Source organism: Sphaerodactylus townsendi, linkage group LG06 (assembly GCF_021028975.2).
Source record: "Sphaerodactylus townsendi isolate TG3544 linkage group LG06, MPM_Stown_v2.3, whole genome shotgun sequence".
NCBI lineage: Eukaryota > Metazoa > Chordata > Lepidosauria > Squamata > Sphaerodactylidae > Sphaerodactylus > Sphaerodactylus townsendi.
This window is the reverse complement of record NC_059430.1, coordinates 7,847,640-7,868,951: the sequence shown is the minus strand read 5'-3', so window position 1 is coordinate 7,868,951 and position 21,312 is coordinate 7,847,640. Positions and strand designations below refer to the sequence as shown.

Genomic DNA, 21,312 nt, shown 5'->3' with positions numbered 1-21,312 from the left:
GATTGCCTAAGGGATGGAATGTTTGATGACAAACCCCCAGCTAATGGGTGTGCGGGACTCACGACATTCCAGTCTGTCCCTGCCCACTTTCCCCCAACCCAGGAGCCTCCCCCACCCCAAACAATATGTGCTGCTCTCCTGGAGGGGAGGAGGAGGAGGAGGAGGAGGGGTCCCTTGCCCTCCCTCCCCCCCTTTTTGAGCCCATTTTATTTTAATTTAAAATGGGCTTTAATGCTAGTAAATAAATAGATAAACAAACAAAGTTATTCTGTCCAGAATTTGTGCTCCCAAGTTGTTTCTCTTTCTCTTCCCAGCCTGTGGCACAGCTGAGATGGCAGACATTTTGTTCCTTGTCGAGGAGTCTGTGAGCATCGGGGAGGACGGCTTCCAGCTGGTCAAAGACTTTATCTACCACATCGTCCAGACGTTCAAAAATGCTGTGATCGGGAAGGCGGGCATTCGCCTGGGCGTGGTGCTGTATGGGGACAAACCAAGGTCGGCCACTAAAGTACCTTCTCCTCCTTGTTTGCGTTCCTGACATTTGTTTTACAATCTACAGAGAATCGAAAAAGAAGGGGGGTTCCTGCGTTGTAACCGGGAGGTAGTTTTTTCTACCCGGTAGACGTTTTTCTGTTCACGTGTGATAATGAATGCATATACATCTAGCCAGTGGTGGGATCCAAAAATTTTAGTAACAGGTTCCCTCTCTAGACCCCCCTCAGCAAAGGGGGCAGAGGCATACCTAGGCAAACCTGAGCCCTGGGCAAAACCTGAGTTGGATGCCCCCCCATGGGCAGCCACCCCACCACAACTCCCCAAAAATTTTTTGCACCAGGTCATTTCTAAATCATCATCACATTATAGTAAATGCCCCAACTCACAAATCTGAACACAGCAATGGTGAAACACACAGGTTCTTTGACAGAGACTGGTGAGATAAAAGGGACGAAAGGCTGAGAATCCATGAATTGCAGTACCTGAAAGGGATTAACCCAGTTCAGGGAGTTACATTATTAGTCACAATTGCTATATATGGAGACCTTCACGTTCAAAGGCCCAGGGGATGCCTCTCGGAGGAGGCGAGGGCAGTGGAGGTGAGGAGTGAGGCGGACCCAATTAGCAACCCCCTCTCGGCACACACAAATAATTAGTAACCCACTCTCGGGAACTGGTGAGAACCTGCTGGATCCCACCTCTGCATCTAGCCTATAGATGTGTACATTTAGTTGTAAGAAAGTGCCAACGATCATTCACTTTATATATGAAGCCAAGGATTGGCACCTAGACAAACGTGAGGCTTCAATCATACATTGAGCTATACATCCACTGAATGTGACATTCTAAGTTGCTTTGAATCCCAACAGAGGAGAAAAATGGATTACAAATAAATAAGTCCAATGCAAACGCACCACTAGTGGCGGATTCTAATCTGGAGAATCAAGTTTGATTCCACACTCTTCCCCATGAGGGGCGAACTCTAATCTGGAGAACCAGGTTAGATTCCCCACTCCTCCACATGGGCGGTGGACTCTTATCTAATGAACATAAGAACATAAGAAAGAGCCTGCTGGATCAGACCAGAGTCCATCTAGTCCAGCACTCTGCTACTCATAGTGGCCCACCCGGTGCCTTTGGGAGCTCACGTGCAGGAGGTGAAAGCAATGGCTTTAAGGACATAAGAAAGAGCCTGCTGGATCAGACCACAGTCCATCTAGTCCAGCACTCTGCTACTCACAGTGGCCCACCAGGTGCCTTTGGGAGCTCACGTGCAGGAGGTGAAAGCAATGGCCTTCTGCTGCTGCTGTTGCTCCTGAGCACCTGGTCTGCTAAGGCATTTGCAATCTCAGATCAAAGAAGATCAAGATTGGTAGCCATAAATCGACTTAGTGAACTGGGTTTGATTCCCCGATTCCCCACTCCTCCACATGGGCGGCAGACCCTTATCTGGTAAACTGGGTTTGTTTCCCTGCTCCTACACATGAAGCCTGCTGTGTGACCTTCGGCCAGTCACAGCATGCAGCATGAATGGCATAGCAAAGCAGAAAACAAGATGGGTGGGAAATTATGGATCTATCTCCCAAATATGATAAAGGGTGTGGAAGGAAGGTAACCTAAGTCTGAAGACTTTGAAATTTCTATAGCATTTGATTGTAAAAACTCTAGTTTCACAGTGAAATTAAGCCTCCCTGTAGAAACAGAACAAGACATCGGCTGAGCTGCGGCTATGGAATGTTTCCGAACATTCCAACTTCTTAGGAAATCTATCAACTTGCAAAGGCAAGGAACTCAGCAGAAAAGGGATATGCAGAAGTCTGAACAATTGGGGTGCTGTGTGGTTTCCGGGCTGTATGGCCGTGTTCTAGCAGCATTCTCTCCTGACATTTCGCCTGCATCTGTGGCTGGCATCTTCAGAAGATCAGATCCTCTGAAGATGCCAGCCACAGATGCAGGCGAAACGTCAGGAGAGAATGCTGCTAGAACACGGCCATACAGCCCGGAAACCACACAGCACCCCAGTGATCCCGGCCGTGAAAGCCTTCGACAATAGTCTGAACAATTGTTAGAATGTGTTTGAATGTTATTAATTACTCAACCCCCCCCCCCGCCCCGATATACATATTTAGATAGATTTCTGCATGGATTTTATATTTCTAAACGTGATTAAAAAATTATGATTGAACAGCGATATTTCCTTATAACAGTGAGTTGTATTTTTGCATTTTCTATTTTTTTAAAAAAACAAGAAAACAGCTCCTTTCCCTTCAAGGCCATCAAATATCACCTGTGTTGTTTTTGTTTTGTGATATGTAAATTAATCTAAGTGCCATCAATTAAGAGCTCAATTAGTGAAGAGCCTGAGAATTAATTGATTAGCAAATCTCTACTTGGTCGACAGCCCTACAAATAATGAATTCCCTTTTGCTTTACCTACGTATTTGCTTACGGCTACCAGAATAAGCATTGACCTGACAGATTACAGCACCATCGAGGAAGTCTTGGTGGCCGTCCGGGACCTGGCGTTCAGAGGGGGACACGGGAGAACAGCGGATGTCCTGACCTTTGTAGTTGACATGATCAGGACAGGGCTGTTGAGAGAAGACGCAGCAAAGGTAAGCAACTTCATACCTCAGTGTTTCTTTGACCTGCCTAGACTTTGAGGCAGAGTTTGCTGCCACCTGCTGGAAGCGAAGGCAATAGCCACCACAATGCATGTGTAACGTTGAGGTCAAATTAATTCTAATGCACTTTAAATGAATGAAATGCTGAGGGACTTGGGAACAGTGGTGGGATCCAAACATTTTAGTAACAGGTTCCCATGGTGGTGGGATTCAAACTGTGGCGTAGCGCCAATGGGGCTGGGCGGGGCACGACGGGGGCGTGGCCAGGCATTCCAGGGGCGGGGCATTCCTGGGCGGGGCTGTGGCAAGGACGCAGCCGCTGCGCCGGTCCTTGGGCGGGAAATGAATGCATGCAGACGCAGGCTGCCACGCACGCGGGTGCACCTCCTGCTAGACCAGGGGTCGGGAACCCGTGGCTCGCGAGCCGCATGCGGCTCTTCCGCCGCTGTTCTGTGGCTCCATGAGCGGAGCCGCCGGCCCCCTCTTCGCCCACCCTGCAGGCAGCAGGGCGAGCGCATCCCTCGCCCGCGGCCGCGCCGCAGGATTTGCCTCCTGCCCGCCCCGCTGCTTGCGGGGCGGGTGCTCTTCCGGCGGCCGGCCAGGCTGAGCCGCCAGGCCCATCTTCGCCCGCCCTGCAGGAAGCAGGGCAGGTGCATCTCTCGCCCGCGGCCGGCCAGGCCGTGCCGTGGGCTTTACCTCCTGCCCGCCCTGCTGGTTGCCGGGCGGGTGCTCTCCCGGCGGCCGGCAAGGCCGAGCCGCCGGGCCCATCGTTGCCCGCCCTGCAGGCAGCAGGGCGGGCGCATTCTTCGCCTGCGGCTGGCAGCCAACTTTGCTGGTTGCGGGGCCGCCGGCCCCATCCTCACCTGCCCTGCAGGCGCGGGGGGGGGAAGGTGAGTGGGCAGGGGGAGGGCGAGCGAGCAAGTCGGCGGGGGAGCGGACGGGGGGCGAGCGAGTGGGTGGGGGGGTGAGGGGGGGTGAGCCAAATGGCTCTTTGAGGGGAAAAGGTTCCCGACCCCTGTGCTAGACTGCTTCAAGTTCTGCGCGCTACTGCTGAGAGGAGGGGCAAAAATCCCGTGGCAAAATCACCCATTAGTAACCCCCCCTCGGCACACACAAATAATTAATAACCTACTCTCAGGAACCTGTGAGAACCTGCTGGATCCCACCTCTGCTTGGGAATGTTTAGTCTGGAGAAGACGAGATCAAAGAGGGACAGGATTGCTCTCCTTGAATGTTTGGTTGACAAGAAGGCCCCTTCCGCACATGCAGAACTATGCCCTTTCAATCCATCTTCACAAGTGTTCGCAAGTGGATTATGCTATTCCGCACAGTAAAATCCAGCTGCAAAGAGCATTGAAAGTGGATTGAAAGTGCGTTATTCTGCATGTGCGGAAGAGGCCTTAGAGGAGTATTTGAAGGGCTGACATGCGACCCTGACATGCTCTGTCAAATAAGACCAGGGCCCCGTGGGATTTATCTCAGTTCTTCAGCTCCTGCAAGGCAGAGCTATTCCGCTACAGTTGAGGGCAGCATCAGGGAGTAATATGTCCGTTTTGGCTGGCCTCCTTCCTTCCCCTCTCCCCCCCTCTCTCTGTTTTTATCAGACTGGAAGTTGTCCTCTCACCTTTGATGTTAAGTTGTCGTCTCACCTTTGTTAAGTTCTAGCATCATATTGGTATGCTACCATTTCATTCATTCATTCATTCATTCATTCATTCATTCATTCATTCATTCATTCATTCATTCATTCATTCAATGGTTAATTAATTAATTAATTAATTAATTAATTAATTAATTAATCGGTTCATTCATTCATTTACCGTCCCTCTCCTCTTGGGCTCAGGGCGGCTTCCTTTTTTTTTTTTTGAGAATTTTTGTGTATTTTACACATCTAAATGATGCCTATATAAAAAGATAAAGAAAAGATCCTGATCTAGTCCCCCCTCCCCCTATGATAGTAATACTAAATTAGTACTAATCAGAGGTGGGATCCAGCAGGTTCTCACAGGCTCCCGAGAGTAGGTTACTAATTATTTGTGTGTGCCGAGAGGGGGTTACTAATGGGTGATTTTGCCACGTGATTTTTGCCTTAGTTACGCCCCTCCTCAGCTCCTCAGCAGTAGCGCGCAGAACTTGAAGCAGTCTAGCAGGAGGTGCACCGGTGTGCATGGCAGCCTACGCCTGTGTGCATTCGTTTCCCGCCCAAGGACCGGCACAGCAGCCGCGTCCTTGCCACAGCTCCGCCCAGGAATGCCCCGCCCCCAGAATGCCCAGCCACGCCCCCGTCATGCCCCGCCCAGCCCCATTGGCGCTACGCCACAGTTTGAATCCCACCGTCATGGGAACCTGTTACTAACATTTTTGGATCCCACCACTGGTACTAAATACTAAATACTAAATACTAAAATAGTCATACTAAATAATAATACTAGACCCATATACACAAACACCAACACATATATATGGTGACTTCCATCTACCTCACTAAGGATCCAAGCATAATTCTAACTCCGTGCTTATAATTAATATCTACATTTTTTCCACTTTTAGTCCTTCTTATGAAGTTGTCTTAATCCAATACGCTGTTTTCAATTAAGTCTCAAATCCTGCCGTTGTTTCTCTGTTTGTATTTGTTTTCAATAAGTAGTCCGCAAAGGATTTCTAGTCTTTCAGAAAATCGTCCATATTCTTGTCTCTAATAGCCGCCGCCGGCTTCCAACATAAAATACATAAAAACGTAGCCATCATAAATATCTACTATGTAGTAAAATTCTTTTAAAACTGTACATACACATACTAAAGCAAGATGATGAAGCTTCTGCTATGTAGAGCCCCTGTAAATCTTGAACAAGGGGCAGACAAAACAACCCTGTTATCTCATAAGTGGGAGTGGTTGGGGGGCGCAAAAGAGGGCCAATGATGGTAACCGTTGCTGCCTCAGCCGTATGCCTGGTGGATGATACTTATATGTAATGATCTGATAGGGTATTCATATGTAATTTTACTATATATCTATGTTGTGAGCCACTCCAAGAGTGCTCTGGCGGACGACAGCAGGGTACTGAATCAATCAAACAAACAAACTAATAATAATAATGGTCATCATCACCAATGTCCAGTGGTGGGATCCAACAATTTTAGTAACAGGTTCCCATGGTGGTGGGATTCAAACTGTGGTGTAGCGCCAATGGGGATGGGCAGGGCATGACGGGGGCATGCCCTGGCATTCCGGGGGCGGGGCATTGCTGGGCGGGGCCATGGCAAGGACACAGCTGCTGTGCCGGTCCTTGGGCGGGAAATGAATGCATGCAGGCACAGGCTGCCATGCACGCCGGTGCACCTCCTGCTAGACTGCTTCAAGTTCTGCGCGCTACTGCTGAGAGGAAGGGCGTAACTAAGGCAAAAATCAAGTGGCGAAATCACCCATTAGTAACCCCTTCCCGGCACACACAAATAATTCGAAGCGTACTCTCAGGAACCTGTGAGAACCCGCTGGATCCCACCTCTGCCAACGTCCACATTATCATCTCTGCCTGTTGCTTCAGTAAACCAATACTGTGTTTCATTGCAGGTGGTGATTTTAATTACAGATGGGAAATCTCTGGATTCTGTAGATGTCCCAGCAGGAGTTGTGAGGGACCGGGGCGTCACAGTGTTTGCAGTAGGTACGTATAGTAGAAACCAAGATGCTGACCAGATTGCTGCTCGCAGTGGCATTTACACAGCCGAAACGTGCAATGTAGATAGATGTCATGAGTGTGGCACATAACAAGGCTGTGGCTCAGTGGAAGAGGCTGTGGCTCAGTGGAAGAGCCTCTAATTTGCAGGTTCAATTCCCGGCATCTCCAGTTTAAAGGGCCAGGTAGTAGGTGAGATGATGTGAAAGACCTTAACCTGAAACCTTGGGGGAAGCTGCCAGTTTGATGGACCAATGGGATGTTTCAGTATAAGACCGTGGCCCAGTTGTAGAACATCTCTTTGGCCTGCAGAAGGTCACACGTTCAATCCCCAGTAGGTGAAAAAGAAGAAGAGTTGGATTTATACCCCACTTTTCTCTACCGCAAGGAATCTCGAAGCGGCTTACGAACTTCTTCCCTTCCCCTCTCCAGAACGGACACATTGTGAGGCAAGTGGGGCTGAGAGAGTTCCCAGAGAATTGGGACTACATCCATGCATCCATGCATCCATGCATCCATGCATCCATGCATCCATCCATGCATCCATGCATCCATGCATCCATGCATCCATGCATCCATCCATGCATCCATCCATGCATCCATCCATCCATCCATCCATCCATCCATCCATCCATCCATCCATCCATCCATCCATCCATCCATCCATCCATCCATCCATCCATCCATCCATCCAATCCATCCATCCATCCATCCATCCATCCATCCATCCATCCATCCATCCATCCATCCATCCATCCATCCATCCATCCATACATACATACATACATACATACATACATACATACATACATACATACATACATACATAAGCCTTTATTGGCATAGTCAGAAAGAGTTACATAAATCGGGAACAATTGCATGAATACACGATAGATAAAAGGCCCCACGGGGAGCACAACAAGTACGTTCTACTGGGAACTCTCAACTATCTCCGCCATGAAATTGGCGATCTCTTCACAAAGACCGGGGTCCGAGTTGCTTAACAATAGAGATAACCTAGTCAGATCAGGCAGCCCAGATTGGAAGAAAAAATGTAAGCTGGTATATTTAGATCTGATGTTATCAAATCTGGTACAGTGCAAGAGTTGGTGAGTCAGGGTTTCAACCACATTAAGTTTGCAACTTCAGAACTTTGTGGATTTTTCTAAATTGCTGAACCTACTCTTTAATAGGGCAGAGGGCATAACGTTAAAACGTGCAATGGTAAGGGCTCTCCTTGCGCGTGGGTTCGTTAAGGTATGGAGGTAATAGGCCAGTGATGGCGAACCTATGGCATGGGTGCCAGAGGTGGCACTCGGAGCCCTCTCTGTGGGCACGCACACATGGAGTTCGTCATGTGGGGGGTGGAAAATCACCCCCCCACACACACACACACCTAGGCTGGCCTGGGCCACTGAGCATGATGTGCGCGCACCGCGGTGAACAGGGAGGACTCAGCTGGCGGGCCTGGTGCCTGTGCTCCAGGTGGCTGCTGCCCGAGGGGGGGGGGCGCAGAAGAGGCAGAAATGCTAGAGAGGCACAGAGCGGTGCACGCGGGACTTGCTGGAGGCTAGAGCAGGCTGGCCCCTGCTCGAGCGGGTGGGGCAGAGGAAGAGGGAGCCCACCATTTTTTTTCTAAACTAAAATCTCAGCATTCAGGTTAAATTGCCGGGTTGGCACTTTGCGATAAATAAGTGGGTTTTGGGTTGCAATTTGGGCACTCGGTCTCGAAAAGGTTCGCCATCACTGTAATAGGCCATACGTCTCTGCTCAAATGGAATTAGGAGTTGTGTTGGAGAGCAGGCTCATTTGGCTACTAGATGTAAATTTGCAGAGAATTGAGACTAGCCCAAGATCACCCAGCAGGCTTCATGCGCAGGAGCCGGGATACAAACCTGGTTCAGCAGATTAAAGTCCGCTGGTCCTATAGCAAGCCCCACTCTCAGAACCCTAGTGCTTTCTGTCCCACTCCTCGAAGAAGAAAACAAATAAGCTAATATGTTAACTGCCCAAAACAAAGCGTTGACAGGCTTTCTTCTAAACAAAAAGATAACCAGTGCTAACAGGCTGCAATTTCGAGCATGCTCGCTCAGCACTTTCTCAGCTGGCTGTTTCCCCCTCCCAAATAACCTTCGCTTATGATGCGTTCGCCCTCACCTGAATTACAGATATGCATTTGCCTCTCCTATACCTGCAACAGTGCATGATTTGAAGGGCACCGTTTGCAGGGACAGGATTAAGGAGGCAAATACATATTCTTGCATTCAGTATCATGTCCTCTCCGAGATTGCTTTTTATTTAGCAACAAAAAAGCCCCATTGGCGCCTTGTCACATACAATTGCGCATAACGTCAAGTTGGCCCCGCTGTCAAGTTGAGTTTCGCAGCAACGTGCTCCTTCTCATTTGGAAAGACCAGATTATTATCATCAACAGAATGCCCATCAGGATGAAGAGTGGGCTGTCAAAAGGCATATTCCCCCCCCCCCCAGTATGTGGGTACAATTCATCTCTCTGCAAACTGCAAACGAAGGCACATTTGGCTATCTCCTTCAGGATTCCCTATTCATTAGGCCAAGGATTGGGGGGTTGGGGTCTCCAACAATTACAACTGATCTCCAGACTACAGAGATCATAGAACAGTGGTGGCGAACCTATGGCATGGGTGCCAGAGGTGGCACTCAGAGCCCTTTCTGTGGGCATGCATATCCAGAGTCTGTCATGTGGAGGGGCGGAAAATCACACCCACACCCCACACACACACATATATCTAGGCTGGCCTGGGCGTGATTGTTTACCTGGGAGTAAGCTCGGTTGCTGGCAATGGGGCTTGCTTCTGAGTAAACCCTCCTAGGGTCGTGATTCACCCATTTGAAGTGTTGCATGGTTGCTTCACCAAGCTTACTCCCGAAGAACGCGTTTCTAAACTGAAACCTCAGTATTCTGGTTAAATTGCCGTGTTGGCACTTTGCGATACATGAGAGGGTGTTGGGTTGCAATTTGGGCACTCGGTCTCAAAAAGGTTCGCCATCACTGTCATAGAATCATAGAGCTGGAAGAGACCCCAAGGGCCATCCAGTCCAACCCCCTGCAACGCAGGAAAACACAATCAAAGCACTCCTGACAAATGGCCATCCAGCCTCTCTTTAAAAACCTCCGAAGAAGGAGACTCCACCACACTCCGAGGCAATGAATTCCATTGTTGAACAGCCCTTACAGTCAGGAAGTTCTTCCTAATGTTTAGGTGGAATCTCTTTTCCTTCATCTTGAACCCATTACTCCATGTCCTAATCTCTGGAGCAGCAGAAAACAAGCTTGCTCCCTCACCAACATGACATCCCCAATTGGCCATGCCAGCAGGGGCTGATGGGAATTGTAGTCCACGAACACCTGAAGCTGCAGAGTTGGACACCCCCGCCTTCGTCCCATACAGCTTAATGGCAGCCATTGAGTACCGAACCTTCTCATTCCTTTCTTCTCTCCTCCTCGTGCCCATTAGGAGTCAAAAACGCAGATAGGAACGAGCTGAGTAAAATAGCATCCGACCCCGTGGAGGAGCACGTTCTTTACACTGAGGACTTGCATCTGCTCGGCAGTCTATCGCCAAAGCTCTCTCGCAGGATCTGCTTCACTGCCTCGGAGCCTCCACGGCCTGCTAAGCCAACAGTTCATGGTGAGTCTCTTCTCACACCAATCAAACCCAATCGTGCCTACTGCGAAATGGATCTTCTCCCTTCTGTGGCTTGGATCCAATGTTAGCAATCCTTTATTGGCATAGACAACAGTACAACAATAATAAAAAACGGATTAAAAAGCATATACAATGCAGGAAATAAATGTTAAGTGGAAGGAAAACTACTGGCGTTTAGTAATTTCCAGGAGAAAGTCTGCCACTATCATACAGAGAGAAGGATCAGGGTTGTCCAACAAGTAGTGTAATCTAACTAAACCGGGGAGATGGGGTAAATGTAAAGGAGTAAGATTCACATACTTGGATCTGATTTCCTTGAATCTGAGACAGTGTAGTCATTGGTGGGCCAGAGATTCAACTGAGCCATCATTACACAGGCACAATCTTTTAGCCTTTTCTTGCTTATTAAATCTGCCGTGTAACAAGGCAGAAGGCATAACATTAAACCTGGCGAGCATTATGGCTCTCCTTTGAGCAGGGTTTATTAAGCAATACAGGTAGTGTGCCAAGTGGCCCCGTTCAAATGGAAGGGAAAAATACAGGGGGGAGCACATTTTCTTGGCTGCGGTGATTAGGGTAGAGAACTCTCTATCCAATAGTTGACCTTTTAATTTCCTATAAGCTTCTGAATAGGACAAAGGGCAAAGTGAATCCACTGACAGTCCAATAGAGGCCATTTTTTCTTCAATTATGGAAAACCAGGGGTTGGAATGGGTGTCAGAGAGCAGACAGTGGAGCTTGGATCCAATGGATGCTTCCTGCACACTGGGAAATGTGGGAAAGGCATTTTTGCTGATATGCCCCCCACTGGTTGTTGTGGGCTTTCCGGACTGTGTGGCTGTGGTCTGGAAAGCCCACAACAACCAGTTGAGTCCGGCCGTGAAAGCCTTCGACAATACATATACTGTTCTTTTCCCCCTAGGAGCAAGGTAGTTGGTGTTGTGATGATGGAGGAGGGAGGGAGGGAAGTTCCACCCTCTCGATCAGGGATCTGCAACCTGTGGGTCTCCAGATGTTCATGGACTGCAATTCCCATGGTGGCAGGGACTGATGGGAATTGCAGTCCACGAACATCTGGAGACCCACAGGTTGCAGACCCCTGATCTAGATGGAAATCCCTTCTATGGAAATCACGAAGGCTGACAAGTCACAGTCAATTTATGGCTACCGTGTACGGTTTTCAAGGCTAATGATGTTCAGAGGTGGCTTGCATTTGCCTTCCTCTGCTTAGGAACCTTGGACTTTCTTGGTGGTCTCCCCTCCAAGGAGTACCCATGGCTGACTTTGCTTAGCTTCCAAAGGAGATCATGCTAGCTTGGGTCATCCAAGTCAGGGCAAAAGAGCTACAGACGTGGTCAGTTATTGTCTTCCTCTGCTAGCAACGCTGGACTTCCTTGGTGGTTTCCCATCTAAAGACTACCCAGGGCTAACCCTGCTTACTTTCCGTGATCTAATGAGATTATAGGAGCTGAGCCCACACATTTCTTGAACCCCAGAGCCAGTTTCAATGCAATGATTTGATAAAACTTTTAGTTCTTGTTTCTCTCTCTTCCAGCCTCTTTACTCTCCGTCTTGATTTGCTTCCCTTCTTATTTTTGCAGCCGAGAAAATAATCGGACCTCGAGACCTCTCAATCAGTGAACAAAGCTACAATTCCCTCAGACTGAGTTGGACGCCGGCGACAGGGAAAGTTACCAGTTATAACCTCCTTCTAGAATCCCTTTCTGCTACTGGACAGGTCACTGCAGAAGACCAGCGGCAGGTGGGATCATATTTACAGCATTTCAGTATGCTTTGTAGGGTTTATAGATCTCCAATTTTTTCAGAGGACAATCAGAGGTCTGAGCCATTATATAGGGTTGAGCAATACCGAAAATATTCAGTGAAATTCGGATTCAGCTTTATTTGGGTGTAAAATTATCTGTATACCCAAATAAGCCGAATGTCATATTCAGGTATCCCGAATAATTCAGGTCTGTCTGATTTCTTGTGTATTTTTAAGGTGTTTGGGGGTTGTGGCCTGTAGGGGGCTTATATTTAAAGCTAGCAGCACCAAAATTGCAGGATGTCTTCAGAAAACTCTCCTGATTATACCACCCAAGTTTGGTGAAGTCTGGTTCAGGGGTCGAATTTTATGAACCCCCCCCCCCGGGGGCACCCCCATCCCCCATTGCTTCCAATGGGAGCTAATAGGAGATCCGAATGTGACCCGAATTGGCCCTGATTCAGGCATATTCTGCAATTCGGACTCCCCGAATCGCCAACCCTACCATTATCCCGAACCAACAGAGCTCCCTTAAGAGATGGTGACGGTATCTGACAAAGAGAGTACTGATTCTTGAAAGCTTATATCTCCAAAAATCTTGATGGTCTGTAAGGTGCTACTGTATTCATATCTACCTGAAACTATGACCCTGTAGGCATGCAGTACTTACCCTGAGGACTGTTTGCTTCACACTGGGATCTTCCCACTTTTCTAAGTTTACACCTGAGGAAGTGTTCAAGGATTCCTCCTCCTCAAGGATTCCAGCTGACATTTGGCCTGCTTCCAGGTCAGGAGGTTGTTTGCTGCTTATTTATTTATTTGGAGCCATTTTAAACACTGTTTCTTCCACAATAGAAGAAGAAGAAGAAGAGTTTTGGATTTATATCCCCCCTTTCTCTCCTGTAGGAGACTCAAAGGGGTTAACAAACTCCTTTCCCTTCCCCCCTCACAACAAACACCCTGTGAAGTAGGTGGGGCTAAGAGAGCTCAGAAGAACTGTGACTAGCCCAAGGTCACCCAGCTGGCGTGTGTGGGAGGGTACAGGCTAATCTGAATTCCCCAGATAAGCCTCCCCAGCTCAGGCGGCAGAGCGGAGAATCAAACCCGGTTCCTCCAGATTAGATACACGAGCTCTTAACCTCCTATGCCACTGCGGCTCCTTCTTTCTGTCCCTGCATACACATAATAGACCAAAAGTGGGGGGGGGGGATTAAAAAGAGGTCTCATCAATCTCCTGGAAATACCGGCAGAGAAGCAGGCAGAACTGCTCCTGTGTGGACAGGGAAAGGCAGAGAAGAGTGGGAAACCTGAAGGGAGCCAAATGCACATTTGTCTGCTTCAGTTTCCCTGCTAAGGCAGGGGAAAAGTCACACTTTCCCCTCTTTTAGAAACCATTAGGATTATCTGATATGTGGCACCGTGAGTTCAGGAAGGGGGAAAATGTGTGCGCAACCAAAAACCTGACTCGAAGGAAACGTAGTCTCATTGTGGGGCAGACTGCCAGGTATTGAGAAGGGGAGGGGTCGGAGCTTAGTGGTGGGGGACATGTCAGCCACGCGGTATAGCGTTTAGGGTGTTAGGTTAAGATCCGATAGACACAGGTTCAAGTCTCTGATCAGCCATCAAAATTCCCGAATGACTGTGAAACAGTTACAGACGCTCAGCCTAATCTGCTTCACAGGGCAGGTTGTGAGGATAAAAAAGGAGAACTTTGTACATTGCCCTCTACTCTTTGGAGGACAGGTATGATAAAAATGTAACACAAGGGTAGAGCTTAGGAACATAAAAGTAGTCCAGCATCCTGCCTCACCCAGTGGCCAACCAGCACCTCCGGAAACCCAACAATACAGCAAAGAGGCCTAGGGCTTCATACAAACCTCAGAAGAGCCCTGCTGCATCAAAGTAGTGGTCCATCTAGTCCAGCATCCTGCCTCACACAGTGGCAACCAGTTCCTCTGTAGGGCCACCACAGTTAAGAACATAAGAACATAAGAACAAGCCAGCTGGATCAGACCAGAGTCCATCTAGTCCAGCTCTCTGCTACTCACAGTGGCCCACCAGGTTCCTTTGGGAGTTCACATGCAGGATGTGAAAGCAATGGCCTTCTGCGGCTGTTGCTCCCGAGCACCTGGACTGTTAAGGCATTTGCAATCTCAGATCAAGGAGGATCAAGATTGGTAGCCATAAAGCGACTTCTCCTCCATAAATCTGTCCAAGCCCCTTTTAAAGCTATCCAGGTTAGTGGCCATCACCACCTCCTGTGGCAGCATATTCCAAACACCAATCACACGTGGCGTGAAGAAGTGTTTCCTTTTATTAGTACTAATTCTTCCCCCCAGCATTTTCAATGGATGCCCCCTGGTTCTAGTATTGTGAGAAAGAGAGAAAAATTTCTCTCTGTCAACATTTTCTACCCCATGCATAATTTTATAGACTTCAATCATATCCCCCCTCAGACGTCTCCTCTCCAAACCAAAGAGTCCCAAACGCTGCAGCCTCTTCTCATAAGGAAGGTGCTCCAGTCCCTCAATCATCCTCGTTGCCCTTCTCTGCCCTTTTCCTATCTCTTCGATATCCTTTTTGAGATGTGGCGACAAGAACTGAACACAGTACTCCAAGTGCGGTCGCAACACGGCTTTATATAAGGGCATGACAATCCTTGCAGTTTTATTATCAACTCCTTTCCTAATTATCCCCAGCATAGAGTTCATTCAGTTCTGGGTTTTGTTCTGAAGCAACCGAGCCCAGAGAGACTCACTAAGCATTCACACGTATATGTATTCCCCTTCCTTCATTCTGCCACTGCATACGCATATCAGATCGTTTTCGACGGCACCAAGAGCACAGCTATAGTGACGGATCTGAAACCTGACATGAAATACTCCTTCACGGTCCTGGCTGTCTACGCTGACACTCTTGGAGAGCGGATGACCATCAAAGGAAAAACAAGTGAGTTGGCTTTTTTTCAATCCTGCTCTTCTTGATAGGTTCCCCCCGACATTGATAGGGGGAATTGAAGAAGACAATGGCCACTTATACACTTGTGGTCTGCGTTGCAATGAGAGTTTGTTTCCTTTGGGTTAGATTCTCAGATATGGACATGTTTTCTCCGCTTCCCGCTGCAGCTCAGAGATTCCCTGCAGTTTCTGAAAGTGGGCAGAGTGTGACTTTTCCCCTGCCTTTGGTCTTATTTCTCCTACCTGCAATTTATTCACAATACAATACAACAACCTTTATTAGGCGTATTAAAATAGGCTCCAGAGCATTACAGACATTTCTGAAGTACAAATCAAAAGTACATTCAAAACACAGACAGATAAACTGTATCTGCATTGGACGTTACTTAGAAAATTCTGTCACTAATGGACCTCATACCTGCGGGACCGCCTTACCCCATATGTCCCGTGTCGATGGCACCACCTTACCCCATATGTCCCAAGCCTCTGTGTTATTTAACAAAAGCTCCACAACAGAGTTGTCAAAGTCTCTTTCAGATTTGTCTAAGACCCGCCCAGGAGAGAAATTCCTAATACCCACATATCTCGGACAGTCAAGTATAATGTGAGCAAGAGTCTCCACTTGGTTTTTACAGTGTGGACTGACCCGATCCTGGAGAGGGATAGATAGGTAGCGACCCTTTGTAATGGCCGATGGGAAAGTATTGCATTTGGCCCTTGTAATAATCCATCTCTGTTGGATTCATCCTTATATAAAGCCGTGGTGCGACCGCACTTGGAGTACTGTGTTCAGTTCTGGTCGCCACATCTCAAAAAGGATATTGAAGAGATAGAACAAGTGCAGAGAAGGGCAACGAGGATGATTGAAGGATTGGAGCATCTTCCTTATGAGGAGAGGCTGCAGCTTTTGGGACCTCCTTTAGTTTGGAGAGTGAGACGTCTGAGAGAGGATATGATTGAAGTCTATAAAATTATGCATGGGGAATTTGAGAAAATGTTGACAGAGAGAAATTTTTTCTCTCTTTCTCACGCAATACTACAGAACCAGGGCATTCATTGTGAAAAAAAAATGCTGGGGAAGAATTAGAGACTAATAAAAAAGGAAACACTTCTTCACGCAATGTGTGATTGGTGTTTGGAATATGCTGCCACAGGAGGTGGTGATGGCCACTCACCTGGATAGCTTTAAAAAGGGCTTGGACAGATTTATGGAGGAGAAGTCGATCTCTGGCTACCAATCTTGATCCTCCTTGATCTGAGGTTGCAAATGCCTTAGCAGACCAGGTGCTCGGGGGGAGCAGCAGCAGCAGAAGGCCATTGCTTTCACCTTCTGCATGTGAGCTCCCAAAGGCACCTGGTGGGCCACTGTGAGTAGCAGAGAGCTGGACTAGATGGACTCTGGTCTGATCCAGCAGGCTAGTTCTTATGTTCTTATGTTCTTATGGGTTCAGTTAATAGTTCAAGATATTTGGCTATGTGCCCCTGTTGCAATTTATTCCACAATCCAGTTTGGTGTGGGAAGGGGCAGGCCTCACAAGCAGCCAGTGAGAGGGTAAACCAGTTACGGTTCAGCGACTTCAGACTGCAGGTGGGGAACAACATCAACATAAGAACAGTCCTGTTGGATCAGACCGGCTGTCCATCTAGTCCAGCATCCTGTCTCACACAGTGGACAACTAGTTGCTCTGGCGGGTCATCAACATGGCATAGAGACTTCATAAAAACATCAGAAAAGCCCCCATTGGATCAGACCAGTGGTCCATCTTATGCAGCATTCTGTCTTACTCAGTGGCCAACCAGTTCCTCTGAAGGGCCAACAACAGGACCTAGAGGTCAAGGTCTTCCCTTGATGTTGCCTGCTGGAACTGGGATTCAAAGGTCGACTGCCTCTGAATGTGGAGGTTCCCTTCAGACTCTGTAGGGCTAGTGGCCAAAGATGGACCTGTCCCATGTGCATATAATTCTGCTTTAAAACTGTGTATGCCTGTGGCCATCACTGCATCCTCTGGCAGTGATTCCATGTGGTAATCACTTCCTGTGTAAATAAGTATTCATCCTGAGTCTACTTCCCTTCACCTTCTTCGGATGACCTCAGTGGTCCAGAATGAACCAACCTCTCCATTAAGGTAGCTGCAAGCAACTGCGTTAGTCTGCAGCAGAACAAAATTTGAGTACAGTTGCACCTTAAAGATCAACACAGTTTTCCAGAGTGCCAGCTTTCCTGAGTGAAAGCTCATTTCATTAGGTGCATGAAGTCTGAATCTGGTGTCCTCCAATGGGGACTCAAAGCAGTTTCATCACACTCTCCTCCATTTTATGCTCACAATAGCCCATTGAGCTAGGAGCAGCAGTGGCGTAGTGGTTAAGAGCAGCTGTACTCTGATCTGGAGGAACCAGGTTTGGTTCCCTGCTCTGCCACTTGAGCTGTGGAGGCTTATCTGGGGAATTCAGATTAGCCTGTGCACTCCCGCACACGCCAGCTGGGTGACCTTGGGCTAGTTACAGCTTTTCGGAGCTCTCTCAGCCCCACCTACCTCAGAGGGTGTTTGTTATGATGGGGGAAGGGCAAAGAGATTGTCAGCCCCTTTGAGTCTCCTGCAGGAGAGAAAGGGGGAATGTAAATCCACCACCACCACCACCACCAACACCACCAACACCACCACCTCCTCCTCCTCTTCTTCCTCTTCTTCCTCTTCTTCCTCTTCTTCTTCTTCTTCTTCTTCTTCTTCTTCTTCTTCTAGATTAGCCTGGGCACTCCCACACATGCCAGCTGGGTGACCTTGGGCTAGTCAAGAAGCTTTCTCGAGACTCTCTCCAGGGTGTTTGTTGCAGCCCGATGGGGAAGGGGGGGCAAGGAGATTGTCAGCTCCACTTTGAGTTCTCCTACAGGAGAGGGGAGCTGTAAAATCCTTGCCGCCTTGCCCGCCCGCCCGGGCCAGCTTGCCCTTGCCCTTCCCTTGCTTGCCCTTGCCATACATACTCCTCTCCTCTCTGCCGGCCCCTCCTCCTCCTCCTCCCCCTCCTCCTCCCCCTCCCCCTCCTCCTCCTCCTCCTCCTTCTCCTTCACCACCTCCTTCTCCTTCTCCTTCTTCTTCTTCTTCTTCCCCTTCTTCTTCCTCTTCTTCTTCTTCTCCTCCTCCTTCTTCTTCTTCTCCTTCTTCTCCTTCTCCTTCCCCTTCCCCTTCCCCTTCTTCTTCTTCTTCTTCTTCTTCTTCTTCTTCTTCTTCTTCTTCTTCTTCTTCTTCTTCTTCTTCTTCTTCTTCTTCTTCTTCTTCTGTTGGACTGACAGTTTGTGACAGGCCCAAGGTCCCCCAGTGAATGCTTATGACTAAACAGGGCTTCGAACCTGCATCTCAGGTCCTAGGCCCTTTCCACAAAGCAAAGGTAAAGCGGGTTGCAGGCAAGATAAATGAATTTGGCATAGCCCCGGGCCATTCGCATGGGTGTGCGTCCCGTGGTGAGCGAGCGCATTGGCTGGGACATGCGCCTTCGCACGGAGGCACTTTTTTCCTACTCACCTCCCTTTGCGGCATAGCTATGAAGCCTGGCAGGCATGGACCTCCATAGCTATGCTGCCGTCCCTGTGCCCCTCTGTAGCTACACAGAAGAGAGGCGGGGACTAAAAAAAAAAGGGAAGCACAGTCAAGTAATGTGCTTTACAGGTCAGCTGTTTGCTCGGACGCAGCTGCAATCCACATTAATGTATGTTGTTCATCTTAAAGCACCCATACCTCCGGTCACAAATTTCCGGGTCATAGAAGAAGGACTGTATAGCCTCAAGGTAGCCTGGACTCCACCTTTAGGAAAACTGGAAGGGTACAAGATCTACATCCCAAAATGTAAGTAGAATATATAAAGTCGAATCTATAAATCATTGATGACTAGTGTCCAGCAGCCTTCCACCGCTGCCTGCCTTCAAAATATCTAATCGAGGAGGGGGGCAGGAACAGGAGAAAGATCCTATTCAATCTGGATTCAGATGCGTCTGTGGCATGAAAGCTGCCCTATTTGGCCTGTTAAATAATCTACATCAGGAGTCCCAAAACTTTTGCAATTTTGGTGCAGGGGATAGGTGCAACAGCAAGATGGTTGCTGCTGGGGGCGGAGCCAGACACACAATGGCCGCCATGGCTTACCTTCAGTCATGCAATGAAGATCTTTGTGCTGTGTTGGCGGCTGCTGCCGAAAAATGTTTTTTAAAGTTCTGCACAGCCAATGAAATACCCCAGCGGCCAATCAGAAGCCTCGCTGGGCAAAAAGTCACATCTGGTCCCGCCTACTTTCTAAAAAATGTCAACAAGCACCAGGAAACGTGTCGATGAGTGTCACGGTGCTCATGGGCATCACATTGAGGGTCCCTGGTCGACATTTAGTACATCATTCACTACCTGTAGACACTTATTCAACTGATCAGGAAACACCCCATTTCATGTGTGAGAAAGCATGCGTTTTCATGTTCGAACCTCAACCTGTCTTGGATCGTCTGTAGTCAATAGGGCCGGGATGACTTCAGAGAGGATCCTGGGCAGAGATACCTCCTCCTACGTCCTTGACAACCTTCAAGAAGATAAAGACTACACTGTCAGCCTATATGCTGTCTACCCAGAAGGGCCAAGCCAACCCGTGTCAACATCTGGCAGAACATGTAAGTCCTTGGATTTGTTTTGTAGGTGTGGTTTTGGTAGATGATTGTTCAGCAAGCCGTGAGGTTTGAGTGGGCCATTCAATTGTTTCCTGCCAGAGGGGCTCTCTGGATTTTACAGCATTTCTGGGTGAGGCTGGAGAGCAATTGACTACCTGCTTCTCTGCTAAGAAACAGAGAGAAACACATCTGGAGAAACGTTAGGAGCTAAAACTCCCAAATCACAGCCACACAGTCCAAACAATCCACAACAGCCCATTGATTCTGGCCATGAAAGCCATCAACAATACTTTTAAATAATCTTTTTAAAACAATTGTCCTCTTCAGCTCTTCCTCCATATGAAATTGGAACAGTCTCATTTAAGCAGTACTGTTATTTTTTGCTCCCCCTGTATATTCTCAGCGCTATTTATAGGTAATTTATAGGTAAAAAGGGCTTGGACAGATTTATGGAGGAGGAGTCGATCTATGGCTCCCAATCTTGATCCTCCTTGATCTCAGATTGCAAATGCCTTAGCAGACCAGGTGCTCAGGAGCAGCAGCAGCAGAAGGCCATTGCTTTCACCTCCTGCCTGTGAGCTCCCAAAGGCACCTGGTGGGCCACTGCGAGTAGCAGAGTGCTGGACTAGATGGACTCTGGTCTGACCCAGCAGGCTAGTTCTCATGTTCTTATGTTCTTATGTTAACACGCGCACAATACATCTAATCGGGTATGGGGGTGAAATCTCTTTGCTAAATGCTCTTCAGATACCGCTGTTGTCCCTGTCGTTATTCTGGAGAAAGGCATGTTTTGGAAACAAAAGGGAGGGCCAGATAGCTGAAAGAGAGCAGAGGACTCCAGGCTGAAATGAATACAAACCACAATCTCTCAACAAAAATGACAGCGAGGACTCAGCTTGTAGGACTCAAAAATGAGGACTCAGCTTGTAGTTCCAAATAGCGTGCTGGTTGACTTTGAATGGAGAGTTGATTGATTGATGGATGGATGGATGGATGGATGGATGGATGGATGGATGGATGGATGCACCCGCTGTCTGCCTTTCTCACTGCAACTCAAGGCTGATTGTTAGTGAAAAGTGCTCTTACATTGGAGTCAACTTATGATGAACTGGTGGGCTGTAGTGGTTAAAAGGTAAAGGTGAAGTTTCCCCTTCAGTCGTATCCGACCCTGGGGTACCACTGCAAGCAGTGATTTCATAAGCAAGCCATTTTTGTGGGGTAGTCAGCCATTGCTTTCCCCGGCTATTCTTTACCCCCTAGCTATGTGCTAGGTACTCATTCACTGACCAAGGAATGGCTGAATGGCTGAGTTGACCATGAACCAGCTGCCAGGATATCTGACCCACAGGGGGCTCGAACTCCTGACCGTGTAAGTGGCAGTGCAAGTGTAACCTCTATCTGTGGGTTCTGTGGGGCAGAACTTGGAATGAGTTTGCAACAACAAATTTAAAAAACAAAATGGT

The 21,312-nt window shown here is 48.3% G+C and overlaps 1 protein-coding gene across 1 annotated transcript in view; it reads left to right on the top strand.

The window, feature by feature from the left end:
* Positions 1 to 21,312, top strand: part of LOC125435284 (collagen alpha-1(VII) chain-like) — a 158,518-nt gene that overhangs the window by 13,701 nt on the left and 123,505 nt on the right. Inside the window, exons 3-10 of the mRNA XM_048501472.1 lie at positions 315 to 495; positions 2,954 to 3,110; positions 6,691 to 6,784; positions 10,294 to 10,467; positions 12,087 to 12,247; positions 15,070 to 15,199; positions 18,930 to 19,046; positions 19,697 to 19,852. Coding sequence (XP_048357429.1) covers positions 315 to 495; positions 2,954 to 3,110; positions 6,691 to 6,784; positions 10,294 to 10,467; positions 12,087 to 12,247; positions 15,070 to 15,199; positions 18,930 to 19,046; positions 19,697 to 19,852 — 1,170 coding nt within the window. The remainder of the gene's footprint in view (positions 1 to 314; positions 496 to 2,953; positions 3,111 to 6,690; positions 6,785 to 10,293; positions 10,468 to 12,086; positions 12,248 to 15,069; positions 15,200 to 18,929; positions 19,047 to 19,696; positions 19,853 to 21,312) is intronic.